Below are 23,214 nucleotides of genomic sequence, written 5' to 3'. Positions count from 1 at the left end.
GCTGTGGCGGGGAGGGCTGGGCACTCGAGGTCTTCACCCTCCTCCCACTCCATCGCCTGGCTGCCCCCATCCTGACTCCCTCCTGCCCTCTGGCCATTGCCCAGATGGACTGGAAAGAGGCTGGTGAGGCCTGGCAGGAGCAGGCTGGGCCTGCCTCGGTGAAAGGAGGAGACGCCAGGTTGGCCCACTTGGTACTCTCCCGCTGCGTGAACCAGGGGAGTCAGCTGCCCTTTCTGAGCCCCTTTCCTTGCGGGTTCAGGAGCCCTGCCACACCTCCTCCTCTCGTTGCCTTCCTTGCTGGCTCACTCGGTGTCCTGCCCTTTCCAGACACACAGAGCTGCCCTTTCCAGACACGCAGAGCTGCCCTGTCCTGGATATGGGGGCAGGTGGCAGAGAACATATGGTGGCTGGTGTTCAGAGAGCTGTGTGAGTGGAGCCCATGGGACAGCATCGATAGGGACTCAGACCAGGCTGGGGTGGATGGTCCATGGCACTGCCTGGATTTCCTAAACCGTGTGTGTAGGCACTACCTACTGGCTGGCAACAGGCCTGCGGGACAGGCAGCCCCTGCCCCACTAATGGGATGGGAGGTTTGTGGAGCAGGAAGTCAAGCAGTCTTGGCTCAGCAGTGAGGCAGGCCCAGCCCAGTGGGTTATTAGTAACACCCAGCTGCTTGCCAGTGAGAGGGAACTTTGGCCTCAGGCAGCCTTGTTTTGATGAAGTCTTACCTGTGACCGCCTGTTTACAAATGGGAAGCGGTGCTGCATGCATGCCCGTCCATCCCCTCCAGCTTCTTCTCTGAGTTGGTCCTTTTTTTTCCAGACGGAGCCTCGCTCTGTCGCCCAGGCTGGAGTGCAGTGGCATGATCTCGTCTCACTGCAAGCTCCGCCTCCCGGGTTCACGCCATTCTCCTGCTTCAGCCTCCCGAGTAGCTGGGACTACAGGTGCCCGCCACTATGCCCGGCTAATTTTTTGTATTTTTATTAGAGACGGGGTTTCACCATGTTAGCCAGGATGGTCTCGATCTCCTGACCTTTTGATCCATCCACCTTGGCCTCCCAAAATGCTGGGATTACAGGCGTGAGCCACTGCCCCCGGCTGAGTTGGTCCTTATAGTGGCTGCTCTGTTCTTGGAGGATCTCCTCAACCAGGCTCCCAGCCTCCCTGCCTCTCAGATGGAATGCCGAGGCTAGTTTTTGAGCCAGAATGAACTTGACTCCAGCCTTGGCCCTACCTCACTAGAAGTGTGACCTTGAACAAGTCACTCCTACTTGGGCCTCAGTTTCCTCATCTGTAATTGGGGAAGGATAATTCTTGCTGGTCATAGTTTCTGGAAACTGAAATGACTTGAGGTATTTGTGGTGTCATACACATGGGAGACAGGTGACAAACTGGTTCCCCTCTCTTGCTCGTCTTCTCCTTGGCAACCCTGTGTTGGAGACCTAGAACCACCCTGGCTGGGACATCCCATCTCCTATTGACTCTGCAGGTGGGACCAGGCCTTGTCCTCTTGGGTGCTGACCTGGGCACTTGCCTTGAACCCACACCCTTTGCCCACAGGCTCGCTATGTTTTTGTTCTTTCCAGTACAGTGGTCATTCACCGGCCCCTCACAGGCCTGGCTGAGGAGATACGTGGAGAATGGGGACTGTCCCCAGGCCTGGGAGCTCAGGGTGTCCTTTCTCCTCGCTCAGGGCTAGGGCCCTGGTAGGCGGCCTCCTGTCACCACTGTGGGGGCAGCGTCCCCTCATCCAGTGTGCTGTCTCTCCCACATCTGGGTATGAGCCTGGAGGGCCTTTGGTGGAATGCAGAGGGGACAAGGGGTGGGGGTTCAATGAACAGACGCCAGTTTGGAACCTCCAGAATTCCCCCGGGGCAGTCTCGGGGGCCCCAGCCCCAGCCCAGTCCCTGGGACTCTTATCCATCAAGCCATTTCCTGGAGATGGCCCTACTCCTGGGCTCCCTGAACATAAGGCCTTTTCATGCCACAGAACAGGCAGTTTGCAGCAAGGCCTGGCAGCGTGGGGAGGCGTGGGCAACTGCCCAGGAATGACCCCCTTCTGGGCATGTGCTCAGAGATGGGGTTCAGTGGGGTCAGAGAGAGCTTTCAGAGGCCTTGAAGGGTGGGGACCGCCATGGGGGAGAAGGAGATAGGGCTGGGGGAGGGCAAGTCTTCTGCAGAGGGGATGGGCCGTAGGCTGCAGCTCCTTTTCCAGTTCCAGATGGAAGTCCCGCGTCCTTCCTGGACCTGTTTCCCACTGTCTAGTTCATTCCTTCTGTGATCCTAGATTCCAGGAGGGAGGTGACTGGGGTGAAACTGGATGGACAAAGAGTAGGGGAGGAGGACAGACGTGGAGGGAGCCTCTGCTCAGGTGCCATGGATCCAGTCTGCTGCCTTGCCTTGCCTTGTACACCAGGACTAGAAACTGGAATTTCTTGTTGTGCCACGAAGGGAGAAGGGAGGTGGGCTGGGCTGTGGCCTGTCAGGTGAAGCTGGTCTAACTGGCTGGGAGGGGTTGAGCAGGGGAGCGGTGACTGCAGGTGCAGAAGGCTGTCCTAGAGCTGTGTTGACTGGAGAAATGGCCAACCTCCAGCCCTCAGGGGCAGCCCCGTACAGCCCAATCCTGTGCACCGCTTTGTCCCCCCTCCCTCCCAGGGACCTGTCCGCAGCCCCAGTGGAACCTGCCAAGCTTTGCTAAACCTGGAAGTTGGCAAAATCAGGCCTGGGCCCTGCTTAGGAGCTCACAGGCTGGTGGTGGGGACCCTAAGGAAACCCAGCGAGTATGCACAGGGATGGAAGGGAGCACAGGTGGTTGGGCACCTGAGGACCGCTTTGGAGGCAGCATCTGCCTCAGGACACTTCGGGTCTCCATTTCCCTCCTGAACCTTCCTGCTTACCAGCACTCTCCATGCCTGCTCTGCCAGCATCACTGCCTCCAGGCAGCTTCCTCTGATTTATCTCTGGCTCCTGTTGTCACAGCCCTGCTCACATGGAGGTTTAGGGCTTGGCTCCTTCTCAAGGTCCCTGCCTGTGGGCAGAGACCTTCCCTCACTTACTCTATGACCTATGTCCAGCCAGTGGCCCAGGAAAAGCGGAAGGACAAACACTGGACTTGAGAAGCCTGGCCCCATGGTGGCAGGGGTGAGGGCCTGGGCATCCCCAACCCCTTGGTCTCATTGCTGTCTAGTGAGATACCCCCTAATCTGGGTTAGGACAGGTGCAGGGAGACAGGTGAAGGAAGGATGGCTTTGTCACCCATAAAACCTAGCTCACCTGAGACCAGCCTGGACAACATGGTGAAACCCTGCCTCTACTAAAAATAGAAAAATTAGCTGGGTGTGGTGGCAGGCGCCTATAGCCCCAGCTACTCTAGAGGCTGAGGCAGGAGAATTGTTTGAACCCAGGAGGCGGAGGTTGCAGTGAGCCAAGATCGCGCCACTGCACTCCAGCCTGGGCGACAGGGCGAGACTCCATCTAAAAAACAAACAAACAAACCAACCTAGTCCACCTGGAGACTGCAGCCAGACCGCCTGAATTTGAATCTCAGTTCACCTCTTCTTGTGTGGCCCTGAGCAAGTGACTTAATCTTTCTGTGCCTTGGTTTCCTCATCCGTAAAAAGGGGATGCCAACTGTGCCAACTCACAGGGTTGTTTTGCACAGTGCCTGCCACATAGCAGGTGCCCAGTCATCATGAGATATTTCTACTATTGTTCCTTTACAGGTGCCCCAAGGTGGCCCCTGGATTCCAGAGCAGACTCCAGGTGCCACCAACCTCAGGTGGCTTCTGTTGGTGAGAGCTGGTGACCCTGAGCCTCTCCTGGCAGTGGGAACATGCCTGGCTGCCTTCTGCTCTGTCTGCTCCTTCCCAGGCTGCACAATTGCCCCCAGGTCCCTGCTCTTCCACAGCAAGTCAGGGTGATGGAATCTGGGAATCGCGACTCCCGAGCTCCGTCTGTCTCTCAAGGACTGGAGAAGTGTCTGGGGCCAGAGCCCTGTTCTGGGGCCCAGATCTGGTTGGATCTGCACCTCAGGTCTGCCCCAGCTGTGGTGCTCAGTGTGGGGAGACCGTGGTTGGGAGCCCAGCAGACCTAGGGCATCCCATCGGATTGGCCCACTTACTTGCCTTGTTATCTTGGACATCACTGCCCTGTCCTGGGCTCACCCTCCTCCTCTGTGGGATGGGGCAGTCGTGTGTCTGTCTTAGGACACTGGCTGGGAGGATCTGAAGTGGAGGGACACCTGAGTCACTTCCTGCCATAGACCCTGGTGATGGCAGGTGGTAGCTGTTTCTCTTCCCAGGGATGTGGCTGGGGTCCTCCGTATATGGAAGCCCCTCTCCCTTCCCCATCTTGCCTGCCCTCCTGGCCTCAGGGAACAGAAGCTAAGTCATAGCTCCCTCTGGCTCAGAGGATGGGCTGGTTGTGGGGTGTGGGCCAGGGCTGGGAGGGAAGATAAGAGGGCAGCGGGGAGGGGAGGCGAGTCCCTTCTTCCTGCCTGTGCTTCCTGAGGGGGTGCCCTTGGGAATGGATGAGAGCAGGTGGCCTCACTGGGTTTCCTAGACCTGTGCTCTGCAGAAGCCGCTGTGCAGGTTGGCCCTGGGGCACCCTGTGGTGCCAACTGGAGGGAGGGGCCAGGTCTCAGGGGCTGCTCATGCCCTTGGGGGCATTCTAGCCTTTTCTCTGACCCTCTAAAACTCTGGTTATTCTGGGCAGAGATGACAGGCAGGGTCCCCATCTTGGTGGGAACTAGGGGCCCTCTGCCCCATTTTCCCTTGCCACTGCTCTGCGCCACGATCTGTAGAGTCCCTACACAGCCCTGCAGGGATGGTCATTTATCTCGTCTGCATGGGTGAGGCCCAAAGTTGCACAGCCAGTAGACAGGGAGCAGACATTCAAATTCTGTCTTCCTGCCTCTTCCGCCCTCTGCTGGCCGCCTGTGGTAGGATCGCAGAAGCTCTTGGGATGGAACTAGTTGGGGAGTGCCTGTTGGAGTGGAGGCAGGCAGAGGGCTGCTGCCATCTGCCCGTGCTGTGTGGCCAGGGCATGGTATTCAACCTCCCTGGGCCTCAGTTTCCTTATCTGTAAAAGGGAACTATTGCCGACCTCTCAGTGCCGTGGTGAGGATGGATTGTGGTGCTAGCAGGATGCCTGGTGCATGAAAGGCATGTCTCAGTGTTTGCCGGTCCCCACCCTCCACTATACCCACAACCCCTGGGGAGTAGTGGCTTCCTCAGCTCAGTGAGGCAATGGGAGAGGAGGAGGGGCCTGCTCTGTTCCCTGGGCCAGGGCTAGGGATCAGGCCAGGCCCCACCCCTAGCTCAGGCCTTGGGGCGGGATGATTACAGCTGCGGGAACACAGGGTGAGCTGACCCTTCCTGGTTGCATCTCTTGGTGCTGGAGCCACCCATGGTGGTCTGGGCATAGCTTCTTAGCACGTGAACATTGAAGGAGACTTTCATTCGCTTTGGGTCAGGCCCTGGGCTTAGTACTTTACATACACTGATTTCTCCTCGCAAAGTAGAAATTATTGGCCATGCACGTTGGCTCAAGCCTGTCATCCCAGCACTTTGGGAGGCTGAGGTGGGAAGATTGCTTGAGCTCAGGAGTTTGAGACCAGCCTGGGCAACATAGTAAGACCTCATCTCTACAAAAAATTTAAGAGTCAGCTGAGTGTGGTGGTATGGACCTACAGTCCCAGTTATTCATGAGGCTTAGGCCAGAGGATCGCTTGAGCCTAGGAGGTTGAGGCTGCAGTGAGCTGTGATTGTGACTGCGCTCCAGTTTGGGTGACAGATGAGACCATGTCTCAAAAAAAGAAAAAAAAAAAAAACCCCAAATCCAACAACATAAAGAAATCGTTGTTCCTACTTTATAAATCAGAAAGCTGAGGCACAGAGAGCTCGCCAGACTGCCGAGTGAGGAGCTGGAATTCAGTCTCCAGTCTGAAACCAAAGCCCATGCTTTTGCCTTTCACAGCACTGCCTCAGGGGGCTTTTAAGGAAAATACCCCCACCGCAGGAAGAGGTGGAAAACCCGAGCCAGAGCTCCTTGGGCAGCGTCAGGTGCAGAGGGCAGCTAGTACTGGAGCCCCCCTGGGGCAGGGTCAGGTGCAGAGGGCAACTGGTACTGGAGCCCCCCTGGGCTGCCTCTCTCTTAGCAGGCAGGGCAAGGGGCTTCCAGAAATTAGGAAGTGCTGGGCCTGAGAGCAGCCAATTGCTCATGGATCATTCCCTGGTCAGTGGCTGCCCTGGCCGGATTCCCTGGCTACGTCTCATGGAGCAGCCTCTTGGGCCATGCCCGCCGGTCTCTGTAGAAAATAAAAATGGAGGCTGGGTGCGGTGGCTTATGCTTGTAATCCCAGCACTTTGGGAGGCCAAGGTGGGCAGATCACCTTAGGTCAGGAGTTTGAGACCAGCCTGGCCAACATGGAGAAACCATGTCTCTACTAAAAATATAAAAATTAGCTGGGGATGGTGGTGGGCCCCTGTAATCCCAGCTACTTGGGAGGCTGAGGCAGGAGAATTGCTTGAACCCAGGAGGTGGAGGTTGCAGAGAGCCGAGATTGCGCCACTGTACTCAATGCACTCCAGACCCCAGCCTGGGCAAAAGTGCGAGACTGTGTCAGAAAAGAAAAGAAGAGGGGAGGGGAGGAGAGCGGAGGGGAGGGGAGGGGAGCGGACGAAGTTTTTACTCCACTTGAGTTTTTGTTCCACTTGAGCATTTGCTTGCTGTGTGCCTTTGACAAGTCACAGTCCCTCTCTGAACCTCCATTCCTCACCCATACAATGGAATGACAACTCCTCGCTCCTTGGGCGGCATGAGGATCAGATATGAGACTGTATGAGTCAAGTGCCTTGCGGGGCCTGGCCCACTGCTCCCCACTGGCCCCTCACTTTGTGCTCCCCACATGGGATTTGGGTGTTTGCCCCATGCCTGCACTCCCACCCCACTTAATCCTGCTGGGCCCCTGTGGGCTGGCGGGGATGGGCACTCAGGCTGCTGGTGCTGGAGACGGAAGGGAACAGAGCTTTTGCTGGTTAGGGAGGGGCGCAGCGGGCAGAAGGAAGGCAGTGCCCTGGGTCTGGCGCTCTGACGTCTTCCCACAGGTTCTTCATCAGCAAACCTTTAGCAGAGGAGCCCTCTCCAGCCAGGAAGGGGAGAGGGATCCCAGGCAGGACCACGGGGTGAGGGGCAAGCAGGGAGCAGATGGGCCACATGGGGCCCCGAGTCTGTGGTGGGAGGCAGGTGACTCTCCATGCTCACGGTCACACAGCAAGTCTGTCTGTCATGTCTGTGTCTGCCATGTCCTCTGCCATGGGGGGCATCCGCATGCTCCTCAGCCCCTCACGCTCTCTCCTCACCGTCTCTGCAGGACATTTGCGAGGACCCCCGCCTCTTTGTGGATGGCATCAGCTCCCACGACCTGCACCAGGGCCAGGTGGGCAACTGCTGGTTTGTGGCAGCCTGCTCGTCACTTGCCTCCCGGGAGTCGCTGTGGCAAAAGGTGAGGCCTGGGGCAGGGTGGGGCAGGGTGCTGGGGAGTGTGAACGCAGCCTGCGGCTCTCACTGCCAGACAGGCGGAACCTGAACGTGGCAGATGAGACTTTCAAAAGCCTGTGCCAGGGATGGGGTGGGGGACCCCAGTTCTGGCCGAGCGTCAGAATTGCCATCCCTCACCCTCCAGCTGGGCAGGCACTGGGAATCTGTGGGGCTCCCAAGGTCATTCTGATATGTTCTCCCCGTCCCCGCTGTTGGGGACACTTGGTGGATTAACACACACCTGTGAAATGTGGAAGCTGTGTGCATCACATTTAGTGTGCAGTGTACACCTCTGGTGGGGCTCAGGAGACCCCTGACGGACACAGACCTGCTGCGTGACTCGGCTGGTCGCTGTCCTCCTCTGGGCCTGACTTTTCCCAGTTGTTGAGCAAGGGTGGGTTGGCGATCCCCAGCTTCACGACTCCTGGTTCCAAGCTCTGGTGTTCTGGACTAGGGCGAAAGGGTTTGGGTTGGAAAGAATGGGCTCTGGTCCTGCAACCCAACCTCCTATCCCAGCACTTGGCAGAGGGGCCTTAGATTCAGTGCACAGGAGGCAGGGAGACCAGAGTGGAGGCAGACCCTGGCTTCCTGAAGAATTATTGTCAGGGACTGCAGGGAGACTCTGGTCATGGCCCCTTGCTCATCCCTGCCCTTCTGCCATCCCTTGGGAGGGGCTGGCAGTGGGGCTGAGGAGCACTGGACACCTGCATCTCCCAGGCTTGGCAGTGAGCCTCAGCGCTTGGTAGCTTTGGAGCTGGCCTCAGGTGACTCATCAGCAAAATCAGGACAATCGGAGTGGCTGTCTCTTGGGGAGTGGTGAGGGTGGGACCAGATGCTGCACTCAACGAGCCTTGTGTGGCATGGTGCTTGGCCAAAGGTGGCTGTGCCTACCAGCATTATGATAATTAATATCATAGAACATACAGGTAAGGTACTCCTGTGCAAGACTGAGATTTTCCTCATTCTCTGAGGTATCCCTTGGCCGTCAGAGGGAGCAGTGCCCTTGGGCGAGGCTGAGACTCTGATAGGTGTCTTGCTTTTGAGTCTGCAGAACGGGGGTGTAACCCTTCAAAGCCACTCCAGGGTGGGCATCCCTGAGGCCTAGCCCCAATGGTCCTGCAGGGTAGGAGCCCTGCCTGCTGTAGGGCCCCTGGGGCCTTGGCAGAGGCCACAGTTGCAGCGTGTGGATGTGGGTATTCATGGGGCACCTGAGCCAGGAGGGCTTCCGAGAGCCACCCATTGGCTCATTTTAGTTCTATGCCTGAAGGCCCACAGAGGGCTGGAGCCTGGTTCTGTGCTCTGGGTGTCGGGCTGGCCCTCACTCTCCAGCTTCCAGGCTCCCACCCCCTTCTCTGAGCCCAGAACAAGGTCCCCCTGCCTTAGAGGCCAGCCCGTGCTAGATGAGGGCTCAGTCAGGGGCTGAAGGGGCACATGGGCATCCTGTAGGGCTGTCCCCCCCTCCCACCTTGCCCTGTAATTGCCTGTTTTATCTTTCACCTCCCCCATGAGGTGAGCTCCCCACAGGCAGAATTGGCCCAACGTATATGTCCCTGCTGAGGCCACCAGGGACGTGGAGTAGAGAAGGCTCAGGAGAGTTTTGGGGAGCAGAGCTCCTTTCCAAATTGTTGGACTCAGCTACCACCCAGCAGCCCCATGGTCGGCCTTGCTGTCCCAGACCTCCCAGGGCCTTGTGGCTCTGGGCCTCACTCCACTGGGTCCTCTCCTGGGGAGGCCATCCGTCTGGCCATTTGTAGGTGGAAGCCTGTGTGTTCTGCCCTGGGCTTGGCCCCAAGCGGTTCCTGGTGCAGCTCTGCCTCTTACCAGTGAAGAGCGGGCCCAGGACTGCGGGCAGGAGGCCCGTGTTTATCTGTGGGCCAAAGATTCCTATTGCAGGGGGTTGGGGCACCTGGCCTGGCTGGGCTGGGAGGCTGCCAGGGCCAAGAGGCTGATCTACAGCAGCTTGGGTCCCAGGGAGGCCAGGGCGGGTCTGGGCGCTCCTGGCTAATTGCGCTTTGCCTCCTGTGCTGCTGTGGTGCTAGCCCATGGATCCCAGAAGGAGGCTCAGGGCCCTGCAGAGCTCATTACTGTACCTTCCCTCCCTCGTCCCTGCTGACTGGGCTCTGTTTGTTGTCACCCCTCACTTTCTGGGCCTGTTGCCCTGCAGGGCCTCCTTGTTTTCTCCATGGAAGGGCAGTGGGGGTGCTGCCCAGCCTGAGCTGCACCCCTGCCCTCCCCACCTCACACTTGGGGATTCTGAGCCTCAGACACACTGAGCATCACACCCTCGACACATATGCCCCCAACACACCCCCACACAGGAAGCCACCCTTACCCCTCACAGGATTGGAAGCCAGCCTGACCTGGATCTGATGCTGGCTGGGTCCGCTGCTAGCTGTTTTTGTCCTCAGTGTAAATTGACCTTTCCAGCGCCCAGGGTTGTGGAGGATTAAAGGGGCCGGAGGAAGGCAAACCCTTGCCTTTCACACTCTCTGCACTTGTTAAATTTCCTCCCCTGCCCCCTTCCAGATGCCCCATCTGCTTCTCTGTTCTGCCAGACATCTCTTAGCCTCGTGCCCTGATCCTACGGGTCCCTGATGGGGGCATTTTAGCTTCCCCGACTTGATGGTACATTCCCTGAGGGCAGGGCAGTGGACTTCAGGTGACCAGGTTTTAGGAACTTGAAATCAGGATGCAACAGTTTGGTTGAACATTTGCCATTGGTCCTGGCCTGGCCTAAGCCAAGGTCAGCTGTGAGCTCACCTCTCTGGAGCCTGGGGCAGCCCCGGGCACAGGGGCAGACCTGATGCCTGCTCTGAGCCACAGGACCAGGCCTGGGCCCAGGGGGAGTCAGGCAGCTCCTGGCCAAAAAAAAAAAAAAAGCATGGAAGTGACCAGAGTCCCAGTCGAATGCCTGATTGTCTCTAGGAGAGAGTGCTGGGGTGAGCAACCCTGGGTGGGGCCTGGGAGAGGCCAGTGAGAGCATTTAAAAATGCCTCCCACTCTGTCCCTGACCCGGTTATATTAGCAGTTCCTGCTCTTTAGTTATCAAGCAGTTCCCTTAGCACACATGGATGGAGCACCAGCTGTGCCCTGAGAACCGTAGTAGGTCCTGGGGACGGAAGGCTTGAAAAAGTACAAGGATGTACAAAGTCACTTAAGGTTTTAATTTGTCAGACACAATCAGTGTTAAGGGTTTTCTGTGTTTCCTTCTAGTGTTTTTTCCACTTGGTGTTAAAGAGGATTTTGCTTGTTTTGGTTTTTTTTTGGAGTTTCGCTCTTGTCGCCCAGGCTGGAGTGCAGTGGTGCAATCACGGCTCACCGCGACCTCCGCCTCCCTGGTTCAAGCAATTCTCCTGCCTCAGCCTCCCGAGTAGCTGGGATTACAGGTGCCCACCACCATACCCGGCTAATTTTTATATTTTTAGTAGAGATGGGGTTTCACCATGTTTGCCAGGCTGGTCTCAAACTCTTGACCTCAGGTGATCCACCCGCCTCGGCCTCCCAAAGTGCTAGGATTATAGGTGTGAGCTACTGTGCCCAGCCTTGTTTTGTTTTCTCGTATGCATTTTTGCAATTACATCTGCAAGTTTAGAGCTTGCTTTTCTCCTCTGTATTCATTGCTACATCCGGCCTTGGGTGGGTCCTCCCAAGGTGTCTGATGGCTGCCCAGAGGTCTGTGGACATCAGTGGCCCCAGCCCCCAGACGCAGCCTCCTGCATCCTGCCTGCTCCTTTGCCCACAAGCCTCAGTCCACCCCATCTGCCTGCTCCCCTCCCTTTTCCATCCCTTTCTCCCCAGGCCTTCCCTTGACTCCCACCGCTCCTCCCTCCTGCCCAATCTGTAAGACTCAAGCTCCCGTCACAACCGTCCTCCACCTTCAGCCTCCTGAAGCTCGGTGCCACTCTACTCAGGCCCTCCCCAGGGGTCTTGTGCCCCTAAATCCTCATCAGTAGAAGCTGATCACACCCCCCTTACCCCATCCCTCAGGATCCAGAAATAGGGGATCCTCCTTCCCCAGTGCTGCTTCCGGACCATGGCGTCTCCATACAAGCACTTGGCTTCTTCACTGGGCTCCCAAACTCAGCCCACTGTGTTGCTGTCCCCATCAGCCAGCTGCCCTGGCCAGTCACCTGGGCACAAAGGGCTTGGCTCCTCCCATTTCCCAGCCCATTCTACCCCGAGAACTGTTGTGTCCCAGGCTTTACTGTGTCCGCCCTCTCGCTTTGCCCTTTTACCCTTGTCTTAGTTCTTCATCTCCTCTCCATCAGCCTTCACCTTCAGCCACCTCGGTCACTTGCTGCCATGCCACAGCCTGGGCCCAGGACTGCTCTCCCTGGAGGTCTTCAGCCAAAGGCCCAGTCTCTCTGACCTCACCTTCCAGCCATCTTGCTCACTTCCAACCCTGACACTTACCTGCCGCTACTCTTCATTTTGGCCCTGGCCAGTACCTATGTACTGTCTCCCCACCTGTCCACCTTCCTCTTGGCCTTGGGCTTGGGCCCCATGGTCCATCACATCACCTGTCCCTTGTCAGTGTCATCCATTCATCCGTTCATTCATTCATTTCGTTCATCTGTTCATTCATTCATTCATGCGTTCATTCATGTGTTCATTCATCCGTTAATCCATTCATTCATTCATTCATTCATTCATTCATCATTCATGTAGTCATTCATCCATTCATTCATTCATTCGTTCATTCATCCGTTCATTCATTCATCCATCCGTTCATCTGTTAATTCATTCGTTCTTTCATTCATTCATCCATTCATTCATTCATTCTTTCATTCGTTCTTTTGTTTATCCATTCATTCATTCGTTCTTTTGTTCATTCATTCATTCATTTGTTCGTTCATCCGTTCATTCAACAAGCATTTCTGAGGCCTTCTGTATGGCAGGCCCTGTTCTTGGTGCTGGCCTAGAGTGATGACAAGACACACTTCCTACCCTCTCGGGACAGGTGTGTCACAAGCAAAAACTGAGCAATTCAACAAATAAAAAGCAGAATGTGGTGCTGGAAAGGATAGATAGAAACAGCTCCCCCATATGGAGGAAAGGCACGCCTCCCATGGTAGTTCCTTAGCCAAGTTGTTCCCCTCTCCCCTGCCCCTCCAGCTACAAAGCAAAAGGTTCTGTGAGGATCAGGCAGTTGGACTTCTAGCTGTATGGTTCTCTCAAATACCCTTGGGGGAATTGCTGCCAATGACCTGCAGAGCTGACCCAGGGCTTGCAGTGTGGTTTTAACAGGACCAGGTGTTCTGTCTGCCTTGGTGCCCCTCTGCTGTTCAGGTAGCCCAGGATCCCACTGATTGATTAGCCACCGTCTCACAATTGAGCGTGCTTGTGGTCTAGACCCTTCAGATTGTTTTCCGTTGTTACACCTTGGCCTTGACTCTGTCCTCTTTCTGTGTGTGGCATGTTGTGGCGACGGCCACTCTCCAACTCCCATCCCCACCCTCTCCGCAACTGCAGCTCCACTCACACATTCCGGTTCTTTCTTTTCCCCAGTATAAAGGCTGAGCTCCTGGTTCTGCCCTGGGCCCTGGGGATATAAACATTTGCCAGATTCTTCCTCTGCCGCAAGTCTCCTGCGGGAAACTGAGGATTAATTCAGGTGGAGTAAGTGGTGGGATTTGGGTAGAAGTGAAGCCTGGTCCTGTGGTGGCCATGGTGCAGGGCTGTGGCACAGCCAGCCGCCAGTGTCACCTGGGTCAGTAATGCTCAAGGCGCAGTCCCTGGCCCAGCAGCATGTCGCCTGGGAGGTGGTTAGGAATGCAGATTCTCAGAAGCCCTGATAAACCAGGAGTTCTGGGAGGGGGTCCAGCAATCTGTGTGTTAAGTCCTGAGGGTGAGTCTGATGCTCACTCAAGTCTCGAGAACTACGGGTCTGGGTGAGATGTGGTAGCTGGGCTGAGATCCTGGCAGTGGGACTGGAGGGGAAGGGTCCCAGGGTGTTTGGGAAGCAGAATCGACAGACTTTGGTGATTGGGTGTAGAGGAGTGAGGGGGAGGCGGGTGTCAGGGGTGACTCCAAGGTTTGGCTTAGGTGACTACAGATCTCCAATCACTGAGCTCTCTCTGGTCCTGGCCTCTCCACCTGGTCCTGCGGGTCTTTCATCCTCTCCTGTGTACCTCCAGTGAGGATTGCTCCCCACCGCCCTCCCCATCACTGACTTACGAAGTGCTCGCATCTTCACAAACAAGCCAGCGCCCAGCCCGGCCCTAGTAGTCAGGGCTGTTGCCACAGCAATTGACATCAGCGACCTGGTCCCCAAGGAGCCTGCCACCCTCCGCCTGCCTGCAGGGCCTGCATTATCGCTTCTGTGGGGACTGGAGTGGAGGCAGATGGGGACTCCCACCCCTCACACACACCCCATTTTGAGAACTGGGTGGGGCTGGGAAGGGCCAGTGACAAAGGGAGGGGAAGAGGGAAGGGCAGAAGGTAGGCGGGGCACCCCTTTGGTGGCCTCTTCTCTCCACGGCTCCAGGCTCCAGCCCACTTGGGTCCTTGGTATTGGTGGCAGCAGCACTTGGGCCATGGCGGAGGACAGGCCGCAGCAGCCACAACTGGACATGCCACTGGTCCTGGACCATGACCTGACCAGGCAGATGCGGCTACGCGTGGAGAGCCTGAAGCAGCGTGGGGAGAAGCGCCAGGACGGGGAGAAGCTGCTGCGGCCAGTGGAGTCCGTGTACCGCCTCGACTTCACCCAGCAGCAGCGGCTACAGTTTGAGCGCTGGCATGTCGTGCTGGACAAACCAGGCAAGGTCACCATCACAGGCACCTCGCAGAATTGGACGCCTGACCTCACCAACCTCATGACGCGCCAGCTGCTGGACCCCACTGCCATCTTCTGGCGCAAGGAGGACTCGGATGCCATGGATTGGAACGAGGCCGACGCCCTGGAGTTTGGGGAGCGCCTGTCGGACCTGGCCAAGATCCGCAAGGTTATGTACTTCCTCATCACCTTTGGCGAGGGTGTGGAACCCACTAACCTCAAGGCCTCCGTGGTTTTTAACCAGCTCTGATGGCATCTGTGCCTGCTGCCTTCCTCTCGCCCACCTGTGCTCTCCCCTGCCCCTGCCATCTTCCCCCCTATACTTTTGGGGCCATTCTTCTCACTGTTCAGCCTGTCTTGGGCTTGCCCAGAAGCCCCCTGAGTCCCACGCCCTTCCTCCTCTGCTTCTCCCTGGTGCCAGCACTCCGGCTCACAGGAGGAAGATTCCAAGGCTCCATAGCCTACAAGCTGGACTGGCCGCCGCATTGCTCTAGACAATAGAGGCCTGCTCGGGGCCAGTGTCCATGGACAGGGAGGCCGGGGCCATCTGCCTTCTCTCTGCTTCATTGTGGGAGAGAGAGACTGAGAAAGACCAAGAGAGACACAGACGAAGATTGAAAACCCAGCATCCACTTCCTCCAGAGTCAGGGAGACGGAGGTGATGGGGCAGTCTCCACGGGGAGTCCAGCAAGCCGGCACTCACTGTTCCCTGGCCTCGGTGCCCTTTGCCGGAGTCTGTGTCTGGGCTGCTGGTCCCACAACACCTTGGCAGCCCTCAGGATGTGGGGCAGGGTTGCTGCAGGGGCGGATTTGGGCAGTGGAGAGTGGCTGGCGCCCTGGAGGCTGCGGAGGCCCAGCTGTGGCTCTTCTGGACCTGACGTCAGGGTGGAGAAGTGAAGGGGGAGGTTACACAGAGATCTGTCTCTACATACACATATCCATGAGAGAGAACGTGCTATATTCATATGGATGTATTCTAGAGGTCTATTCTTGCCCCAGGAACAAGTGCAATTTTAGATTATCTGTTCGTCATTGCTGCTGGTTCAAGGATGGCTCTTAACGGGGGCCTGGTCCTGATGACCTTGGCCTGGGGGCTTCCTGAGCTAGGAGACTGCAGTTCAGACAGTGAAACAGGGAGTGGATTAGTAAAGGGGGTTCCCTTTGCCTTAGGGGAAGTTGGAGCTGGAGAGAGTGGATTCTCCAGGGCCTCAAGTATCCCCTGCTGGGGAGTCAGGCTCATTTGAGCTTGCAGGTCAGGGAAGGCAAGTGCTTCGTCCTGAGGTAGCATCTGTTGGCATTTATTGGGCTTCTTCAGTGCAGCTGAGGGGCGCAGGGTGAAGGCGTGGTGGGCAGTTACGATGGCTGATGGTCCCAAGTGGACTGCAGGCAGCAGTGGTGTGACGGCAGAATGCTAACCTCTGAGGTCATTGGGTGCAACTCATTCACCAAACAGATGGGGAAACTGAGGCACAATTTTCATCAGATTCAGTTCTGGCTCCGAGCCTTATTCCCCTTCACATTGCACAGTCCCAAAGAGCCCCCCTTTTGGGGGAGTGCCTGACCTGCACCTAACATCAGCCAAGTACAGCTAAGCCACTGTCCCCAGCACCCTGACTTAAGGCCAGTCCTGTGTTTTGTCCTTAGCCAGTCAGAGATGCGTCCAAGACATTTCCCCTCATGAAACAGAGCTGTCAAGGAACTTGCGGCTCTAGAACAGATGCACTGAGGGCCAGAGAGTCAGGGCCGTTCCCCAAGGCTGGGGCTGCTGGGAGGGTGAGCCCCACCTTGGAGGTGTGCAGGCTGTGGCAGCATGCTGCAGCTGAGATTCTGTGGGTGGGACAGTGAGAGAGTGGCTGTGGGCTGAGCGCTGGTCCATTCTGACTCAGCTCTGGGGCCCATTCTGGGACAGCCTTGAAGAAGTCCCGGCCGTCGCCTGCCCTGCTGAGCACGCAGGGAGGCCAGGCCCATGCACAGTGGCCCTGCCCTTCTGCCTCTTTGCTTGAGCTCTCCCTGCAGCTCTGGGGACCCTCTTAGTCCCGACTGCCTATCTCCCCAGCCAATCTGTCCTGGGGCCTAAGTGCCTCTGCTGTGCCTGCTGCAGGTCCCCAATAAAGCCTGTGCCCTGGCCTTGGTGGTGTGCATTCTCTCGCCATCAGCCCCCATCCCCTTCACAAGCCCTCACAGCCTCGAGCACCTGCTCCCTGGCCATTTCCCACACTCCCCCAGCCCCTGCCAGCTTCCAAAGAGGAGGCCTGGAATAATCAGGGGCTTCACTGAATCTCCTGAGGCTGGCCAGGAGCCTCCAGCTCTGACTGTTTCTCTGGTAGCCCCAGAGCTGCCTCCATGTGGGGTGTGCAGAGAGCTGTGCTGAGGGAGGTGCCATCTGGGCACTGCCAAGGGTTTGGGGTAGGAAGGCACCAAACCAGGTGCAATCTCGAGTCTCCCTGCCTTGCAGGGCCACTGGGCAGGGTGTGGACGGAAGGGCAGAGTTGTGAGGGGTGGGGTGAGGTCAGGCCCATGCCTGGGTTTAGTCTGGCCTCTGTCACGGATGAGCTGTGTGTTCTCAGGCAGCTCCCAACCCCCTCCCAGCCTCAGACCTTCCAGAGTGAACAGCTTGGTTCTGTGAAGGCCCTTCCAGCCCCACCCTCCGGGAATTGTCAAACTGCCGGGCTAGACTGACATGGGCAAGATGTAACCCCAAGGCCACATGACTTTAGTGCCCCACTTGATCCTTCTTCACAGCTCTGTTCCCTCATCACCACTCTCAAACTCACTCATTTTTGGACAGAGACAACTGAGGCCCAGAGGAGGAGGCCTGTCCAGGTCACAGAGGGCATGGAGGGGCTGGAAGCAGGTGTGGGCGGGCCAGGCTCTGGGCCTGTGGACCTTTGGCCCCATGACACTGGCCCCTGGGATGAACTGGGGAGATGGGCCCCACCCACCTGAGAACCCAGGCTCAGACTGGGCTACCTTCTTTTCTGGAGACCAAGTCAAGCCCTGCCTTGGGGGCCTCACCGGTGGTTTTGTTTCGGAATGAGCCCTGCTTCAAAATCCAACCCCACCACTCTCCTGGGTCTCACAGCCCCTTTCATGCCCACCTCGGAGTAGCTGCTGCCCCCTGGTTTCCCTTTCACACACCCCTCACAGCATGCGCAGAACCCTTCCCCAGCCCCGCACCCAAACCCCCGCCCGTCTCTCAGGGGTCTCTGCTTCCCTGACATCCCCTCCCCAAACTTGCCTTCCAGCCACTCCTGGAGGTACCCGAGACAGAGGATTCCAGCCTCAGGACAGCAGTAGAGGCCTGGCTCTATCCCCAGAGTGCAGGAATGGCAAATAACCCATTTTCCCTGGAAACCACGAGAAACCACAGGGAAAGAGACCTGCCTTTCCCTGAACTCTGTGCCCAGAGAGGCAGCGAGTGCGGTGAGCGACCTAGCCCGCCCCACCCTGCCAACTGGATGGCCCTGGGCAACCTCTGAGCTTGTTCCTCATCTGTGAGTTGGGGCCAGCAATGGCACCTCCCTTGAGGCTGTTGTGAGGGTGAAATGGGCAAATGTCCACAAAGTGCTTGAGCTTCCTGGAGCCCGCACACGGTCACCTTCCCTCCCTAAGTTTGCCCATGGTTACTGCCCCGTCACCATAGACACAGGGTCTCCCCTCTCAGTTATCCCGGGGGTGGGGGTACAGGAGAACCTGTGGAGAGCTGAAGTGAGTTGCCTGAGGCATCACAGGCCAGTGCCGATGGCAGCAGGCGCGGGGCGGAGGCGTGGGCAGGAACCTGGCCTGGCTCTGTGGTCTGAGAGAGCGGCCATGGGGGAGTGTGTCCCCCTCCGTCACCATCGCCACCTCGGAGCGGCCCAGCAGAGACCATTAGCCTTCACATGATTGCTGGGGAGCCGGAGGCCCAGGGGAGGGGGGGCTGCTCCAAAGCTGGGGATCCCTGCCCTGTCTCAGCCGCCCCATGAACAGGACCCGCCGTGGCCACTCTGGTGCATCGATACCCTGGTCTCTGGTGGAGAGCAGCAGGGCTCTGCTCTCCCGAGAAGGCAGGGGGTGCCCACCACACACATGCACCCATTTCAACACGTGCGCACACCTGCACACACGTCCACACACCTGCACACATGCACACACCTCCGCACGCATGCACACACCTCCGCACACGCACACACCACATGCACACACACACCTCCGCACGCACGCACACACACCACACACACGCGCACACACACCTCCACATGCGTGCACACCTCCACACGGGCGCACACACGCACAGAGACTTCCACACACCTCCACACGGGCGCACACACACGCACAGAGACTTCTACACATGCGCACACACCTCCACACGCACGTGCACACGCCTCCACATGCGCGTGCACACCTCCACACACACGCGCACACACCTCCACACGTGCACATACACCTCCACACACACGCACACACATGCACAGAGACTTCCACACACGCGCACACACCTCCACACACACGCACACACCTGCACACACGCACACACTTGCAGGCAGGTCCTGAGCAGCTTCCCTCCCTGGGCTCCTGACTCCTGTCTTCTCTCTGTCACCCAGCTGGGCAGAGCCCTGTGTGCCACTACCCTGGGAGGCTTTGAGAGCAGCCACTTTGGTCTAGGTGGGAGTCTCTAGGGACAATCCAGGAGCCAGGGATGCTGTGGTGCACCCATGGGTGGGACTCTGAGGTTTCTGGGCCCATTCTGCAGTGGGTGGCCATTGGTGGATCACACCCCAGGGGGTTATGAGGGAGGCGGCAGATCCCACCAGTCCTTTGCCTTGCTGCCAGGTCAGCCCACGTCAGTAAAGCCTCATAGGCACGCAGCAGGTGGTGGGGAGCTTCTCCTTTCTCCTCTTGGGAAGGAGGTTGACCAGGTCATCTCAGCTCCCTCCCAGCCCTGAGGTTTTCAGACTGTTCTGTGAAGGCACACATGTGTATATACCAACACAGATGACCCCTCATGTGTGCACAGCTCTCTACAGTTTATGAAAGAGCTCCAAGGCTGTCTCCTTTAGTTCTCATAACAGCCCTGGAGGTTGTGTAGGTAGATGAGGAGACTGAGACTCAGAGGTGGCCCAGTTGAAAGTGAAGTCACTGCCGTGCACCGCAGTGAGTAATGTGGTATTAAGTCGTGTGTAGAGGTCACCAGCCGGTCAGGGCTGCACTGTGACCAGTGCGGGGGATTTTCCTCCCAGGAAGACTCCAGCCAGCTTTGGAGCTGGGCCAGGCCCTGTGCTGGGTGCTGGAGATCTGAGAATGAGTCAGACTTGGCCCCTGTCCCCCAGGAGCTCCTCCCAGTGGGCAGGGAAGAGAGAACCATGCTGGGGTGCCAGGAGAAGGGGCTGCCCGACTGTTGGGGGGGGCCCGGCAGGAGGTCCCTCAAAGCTGCTGCTCTCAGCTAGCCCCTGAGAGGCAAGGGAAGGAGGCAGAGGGAGCCACATGTGCATGGGTGAGGTGGCTTGAAGTGGCATGGGTGTTTGATGGTTGTGGTAGATGGGACCCGAAGGAGGGAGTGTTTGAGGGGTGAGGGTGAGAGCGGGGACTGCTGGGCCAGGTAGCTGGTATCCGTGGTGATGGGGAATTTCTACTGTAGACAGCGAGAGGGTAGGGAGCACAGCCTGATGGACTCCTTGCATCCATCCCTTCACTTTGACACTTGCCAGCCCATGGCTAGTCTTATTTCCTCTACACCTGCACTTTGCCCAGGCAGCATTTCATTTCATCCGTAAATATTTCCGGATGCATCTTTAAAAGATAAGGAATCAAAAAATAAAAAATAAAAAAAACACATAATACTAACTTTTAAAATAATCCCTTAATATCATTAAATATCCAGTAATTATTCTAATTTCTAATTTGTGCTATAAATATGCATAGGTTTTACAGTTTGTTTGAGTGAGATCCAAATAGAAGTCCGTAACTGCAATTGGTTGATTGTTCTTTCATCTTTTATTTTTTCCTAGTAATTTATCTATCAAAGAAACGGGGCCGTTTGTCCTGTGGGGTTTCCCATGGTGTGGGTTTTGTTGACTGTGTCTTTATGGTGGTGTTTAACATGTTCTCTGTCCCCTGCATTTCCTGTAACCTGGGACTTAGCTCTAGAAGCTTGATATGGTCTAGGAACAATTTTTTTCTTTTTTTGTCACAGCTGCATCATGAACGATGTTGTATACTTCATTCAGGGGGCACATCATGGCTGGTTATCTTTCTTTTTTGTGATGTTAGAAACCATCAGTGACCACCGCCTAAATTCATTCATTCTTCAGTGGTCGTAAAATGCTGGTGGTCTAATATCATCATTCCTTTCTCATTTATGAGCTGGAAATCTTTTCCAGTTCAAGACTTCCCTCCATCTACTATTTGGTTACCATGTGGTACAGTTTGTCTACAGAGACAGGATAAATTTCCTGTAATTTTCCAGTTTCAATAAAAAAAGACTTGATTCCCTACCCTCCTCTGATAGTGACTAATTGTTTTTTTAAGTACCGTTCTGATCTCATGAATTTGAACATACTTGATGTGTTTTAATCCATTGCTGTTTTTGCCCTTATTGATGCTCAAATTAGCTCATCTTTGGCCAGCAGGAACCTCTTCAGGATGGTTCCTGAATCCTTTGACATGGCCCCAGGAGTCTGTGCTGGCTTCCTTGATTTCCGGCATGGCGTAGGAGGGTTTTTGGTTTTTGGTTTGGAGCACACCTGTCTGGACAGTCTCCCTCCTGCTCAGCATCCTGGCTGACAGCAGAGCAGTTGAGGGGTGAGAAGGCTGGCTTGGGGTCCATCCCGTGCCAAGTGCAGGGGCGGTGAAGCAGGAGGGGAAATGGAGGCCCTCGGGATTCCCAGACTCTGGATCTCCAGGCCCTGGAGCCTCATTAGCAGCTTCTTGAGCCACAGAGGGCTCAGAGCCAAGCCTCGAGTTTGACTAATGATCCTCCCGAGGTTCCAGCAGCTTGCGAGGGCTGCTCTTCCTCCCAGCCATGCAGTCCAGAGCATTCAGAACAGGGCAGGAGCAGAAGGAGGGGGTGAAGGCAGAGGGCCAGGTCCACGTTCTCAGCTTAGGACTCCCTGTCACTCTGTGTGCTTGGGCAGATCTTGCGTCTTTCTGGACCTCAGCCTTCCCATTTGTGCGGTGGGAATGGCAACCCTCACCCTGTATGGAACCGCCCTTTTTCTTTTGAGACAGAGTCTTGCTCTGTTGCCCAGCTCACTGCAACCTCCGCCTCCCGAGTTCAAGTGATTCTCATGACTCAGCCTCCTGAGTGGCTGGGATTACAGGCGCACACCACCATGCCCAGCTAATTTTTGTATTCTTTTTTAGTAGAGACAGAGTTTTACCATGTTGGCCAGGCTGGTATTGAACTGGCCTCAAGTGATCCACTTGCCTTGGCCTCCCATGAGACCTATTTTTGATACAGCTCCCTGTCCAGAAAGCAAAGTGGGGAGAGTGCCAGGAGTCAGGGTGTTTTCACTTAGAAAGGGCACAGAGTTGACAGAAAAGTCAGGGTGAGGAGGTGGAGGAAAGGAACAGCTAGTGTTGAGCCCTTGCTGGGTTCCAGACAGTGGCCAGGTTGGGAAGTCCTGGGTTTGAACCTTGCCTCCTTCACTCGTGCCTGAGGCCAACCTTCTGCCAGCACCTTCCAGTAGTATCGCCTCAAAAGCCTGTCATGAGGCTCAGGGGTGCTAGTGTGAGCAGCCTGGCCTTGTGCCTGGGACCCAGCAGGGCTCCATTAGGGCAGTAGTACCTCTCACTGCAGTTAGCATTTTCATTTTCTTGGTCTCACATGTCCCATTAGGGAGCATTTCCCTTTGCCAACATCCCTGTTGATGGTAAAAGATGTGCAAACAAAAGTGTCCTTAATGAGCGTGCAGTGGGGAGCAGCTTTTGGCTGAGATCTGTACACTCAGGTGAGTGCCAGCCTCCTGGTGTACCTCTGGTTCCTCCGCCTGGGTGCCCCCCATACTTGGAGTGGTTTTCTTCTAGAAGGAGCTGTTTATGATCCCGATGGGGCTCAGCTCCACTTGGTCCCATGCCCAGCAGGGCCAGGGGTCATGCACCCTGACTTGACAGGGGCACTCCCTTCCCACATAGCCCCGCCTGCACCCTGTGTAGCCTCAGCACTTTGCCTGGGTGCCTCCCTCTCTCACCAGACTGGGAGCCTCTTGAGGGGAGGGGCCGTGTGATTCACCTGGTTGTCAGTGTCCAGCCTGGGGCTGGGTGCAGAGTGGTCCACAGTGCCAAGGAGCTCATTTTTCAGAGGCAGACAGATCTGGGTTTGAATCCTGGCTTCAAACCAAGGTTGGTCTGCCTCCAAAGCATGTGTGTATTTTCTAGCTGTGTGACCCTGGACGAGTTACATGCCCTGTCTGGGCCAGAGTATTGTCATCTGTGAAGTAGGACTGGATAATAGTCATCTACTCAGAGGCTATCGTGATAATTAGATGGAGATAATTCGCGGTAGTCACAGGCATTTCCCAGATGATTCATAAGTAATAAAATCAGTGTCTCAGTGTCCCCCATCAATGTCTCTGAATTCATTCATTCAGTCAATGCATGTTTACTAAACATACTCTCTGGGCCAGGCCCTGGGCTAGGTGCTGGGTGCATAGCAGTGACCGAGACCTATATGGCCCTGCCCCCAGAGAACTGACATTCCAGTGATAACATCAGACACTGAGCTCAAAGTCACACAGTTACTTAATTACAACTTGGTAAAGGTAAGTATCTCAGATGAGAGCTGCCAAGGGCCGTGAGACTGAGATAGGGGTCCTGGCCTAATCTCAAAAGTCAGGGAGGGCTTCTTGGAGGAAGAGGATGGACACTAAAGGACAAATGGAAGTCTACTGGGTAAAGAGGAGGAAGAAGAACCTGGAGCA

General features: G+C 56.3%; 1 protein-coding gene across 1 annotated transcript in view; it reads left to right on the top strand.

Moving 5' to 3' along the window:
- The window catches only part of CAPN5 (calpain 5), a 57,551-nt gene that overhangs the window by 19,493 nt on the left and 14,844 nt on the right, over positions 1 to 23,214 (top strand). Inside the window, exon 3 of the mRNA XM_003910451.5 lies at positions 7,373 to 7,504. Coding sequence (XP_003910500.1) covers positions 7,373 to 7,504 — 132 coding nt within the window. The remainder of the gene's footprint in view (positions 1 to 7,372; positions 7,505 to 23,214) is intronic.

The sequence above is a fragment of the Papio anubis genome, chromosome 12 (genome assembly GCF_008728515.1).
Source record: "Papio anubis isolate 15944 chromosome 12, Panubis1.0, whole genome shotgun sequence".
Classification (NCBI taxonomy): domain Eukaryota; kingdom Metazoa; phylum Chordata; class Mammalia; order Primates; family Cercopithecidae; genus Papio; species Papio anubis.
This window is presented reverse-complemented; position numbering and strand designations above follow the sequence as displayed.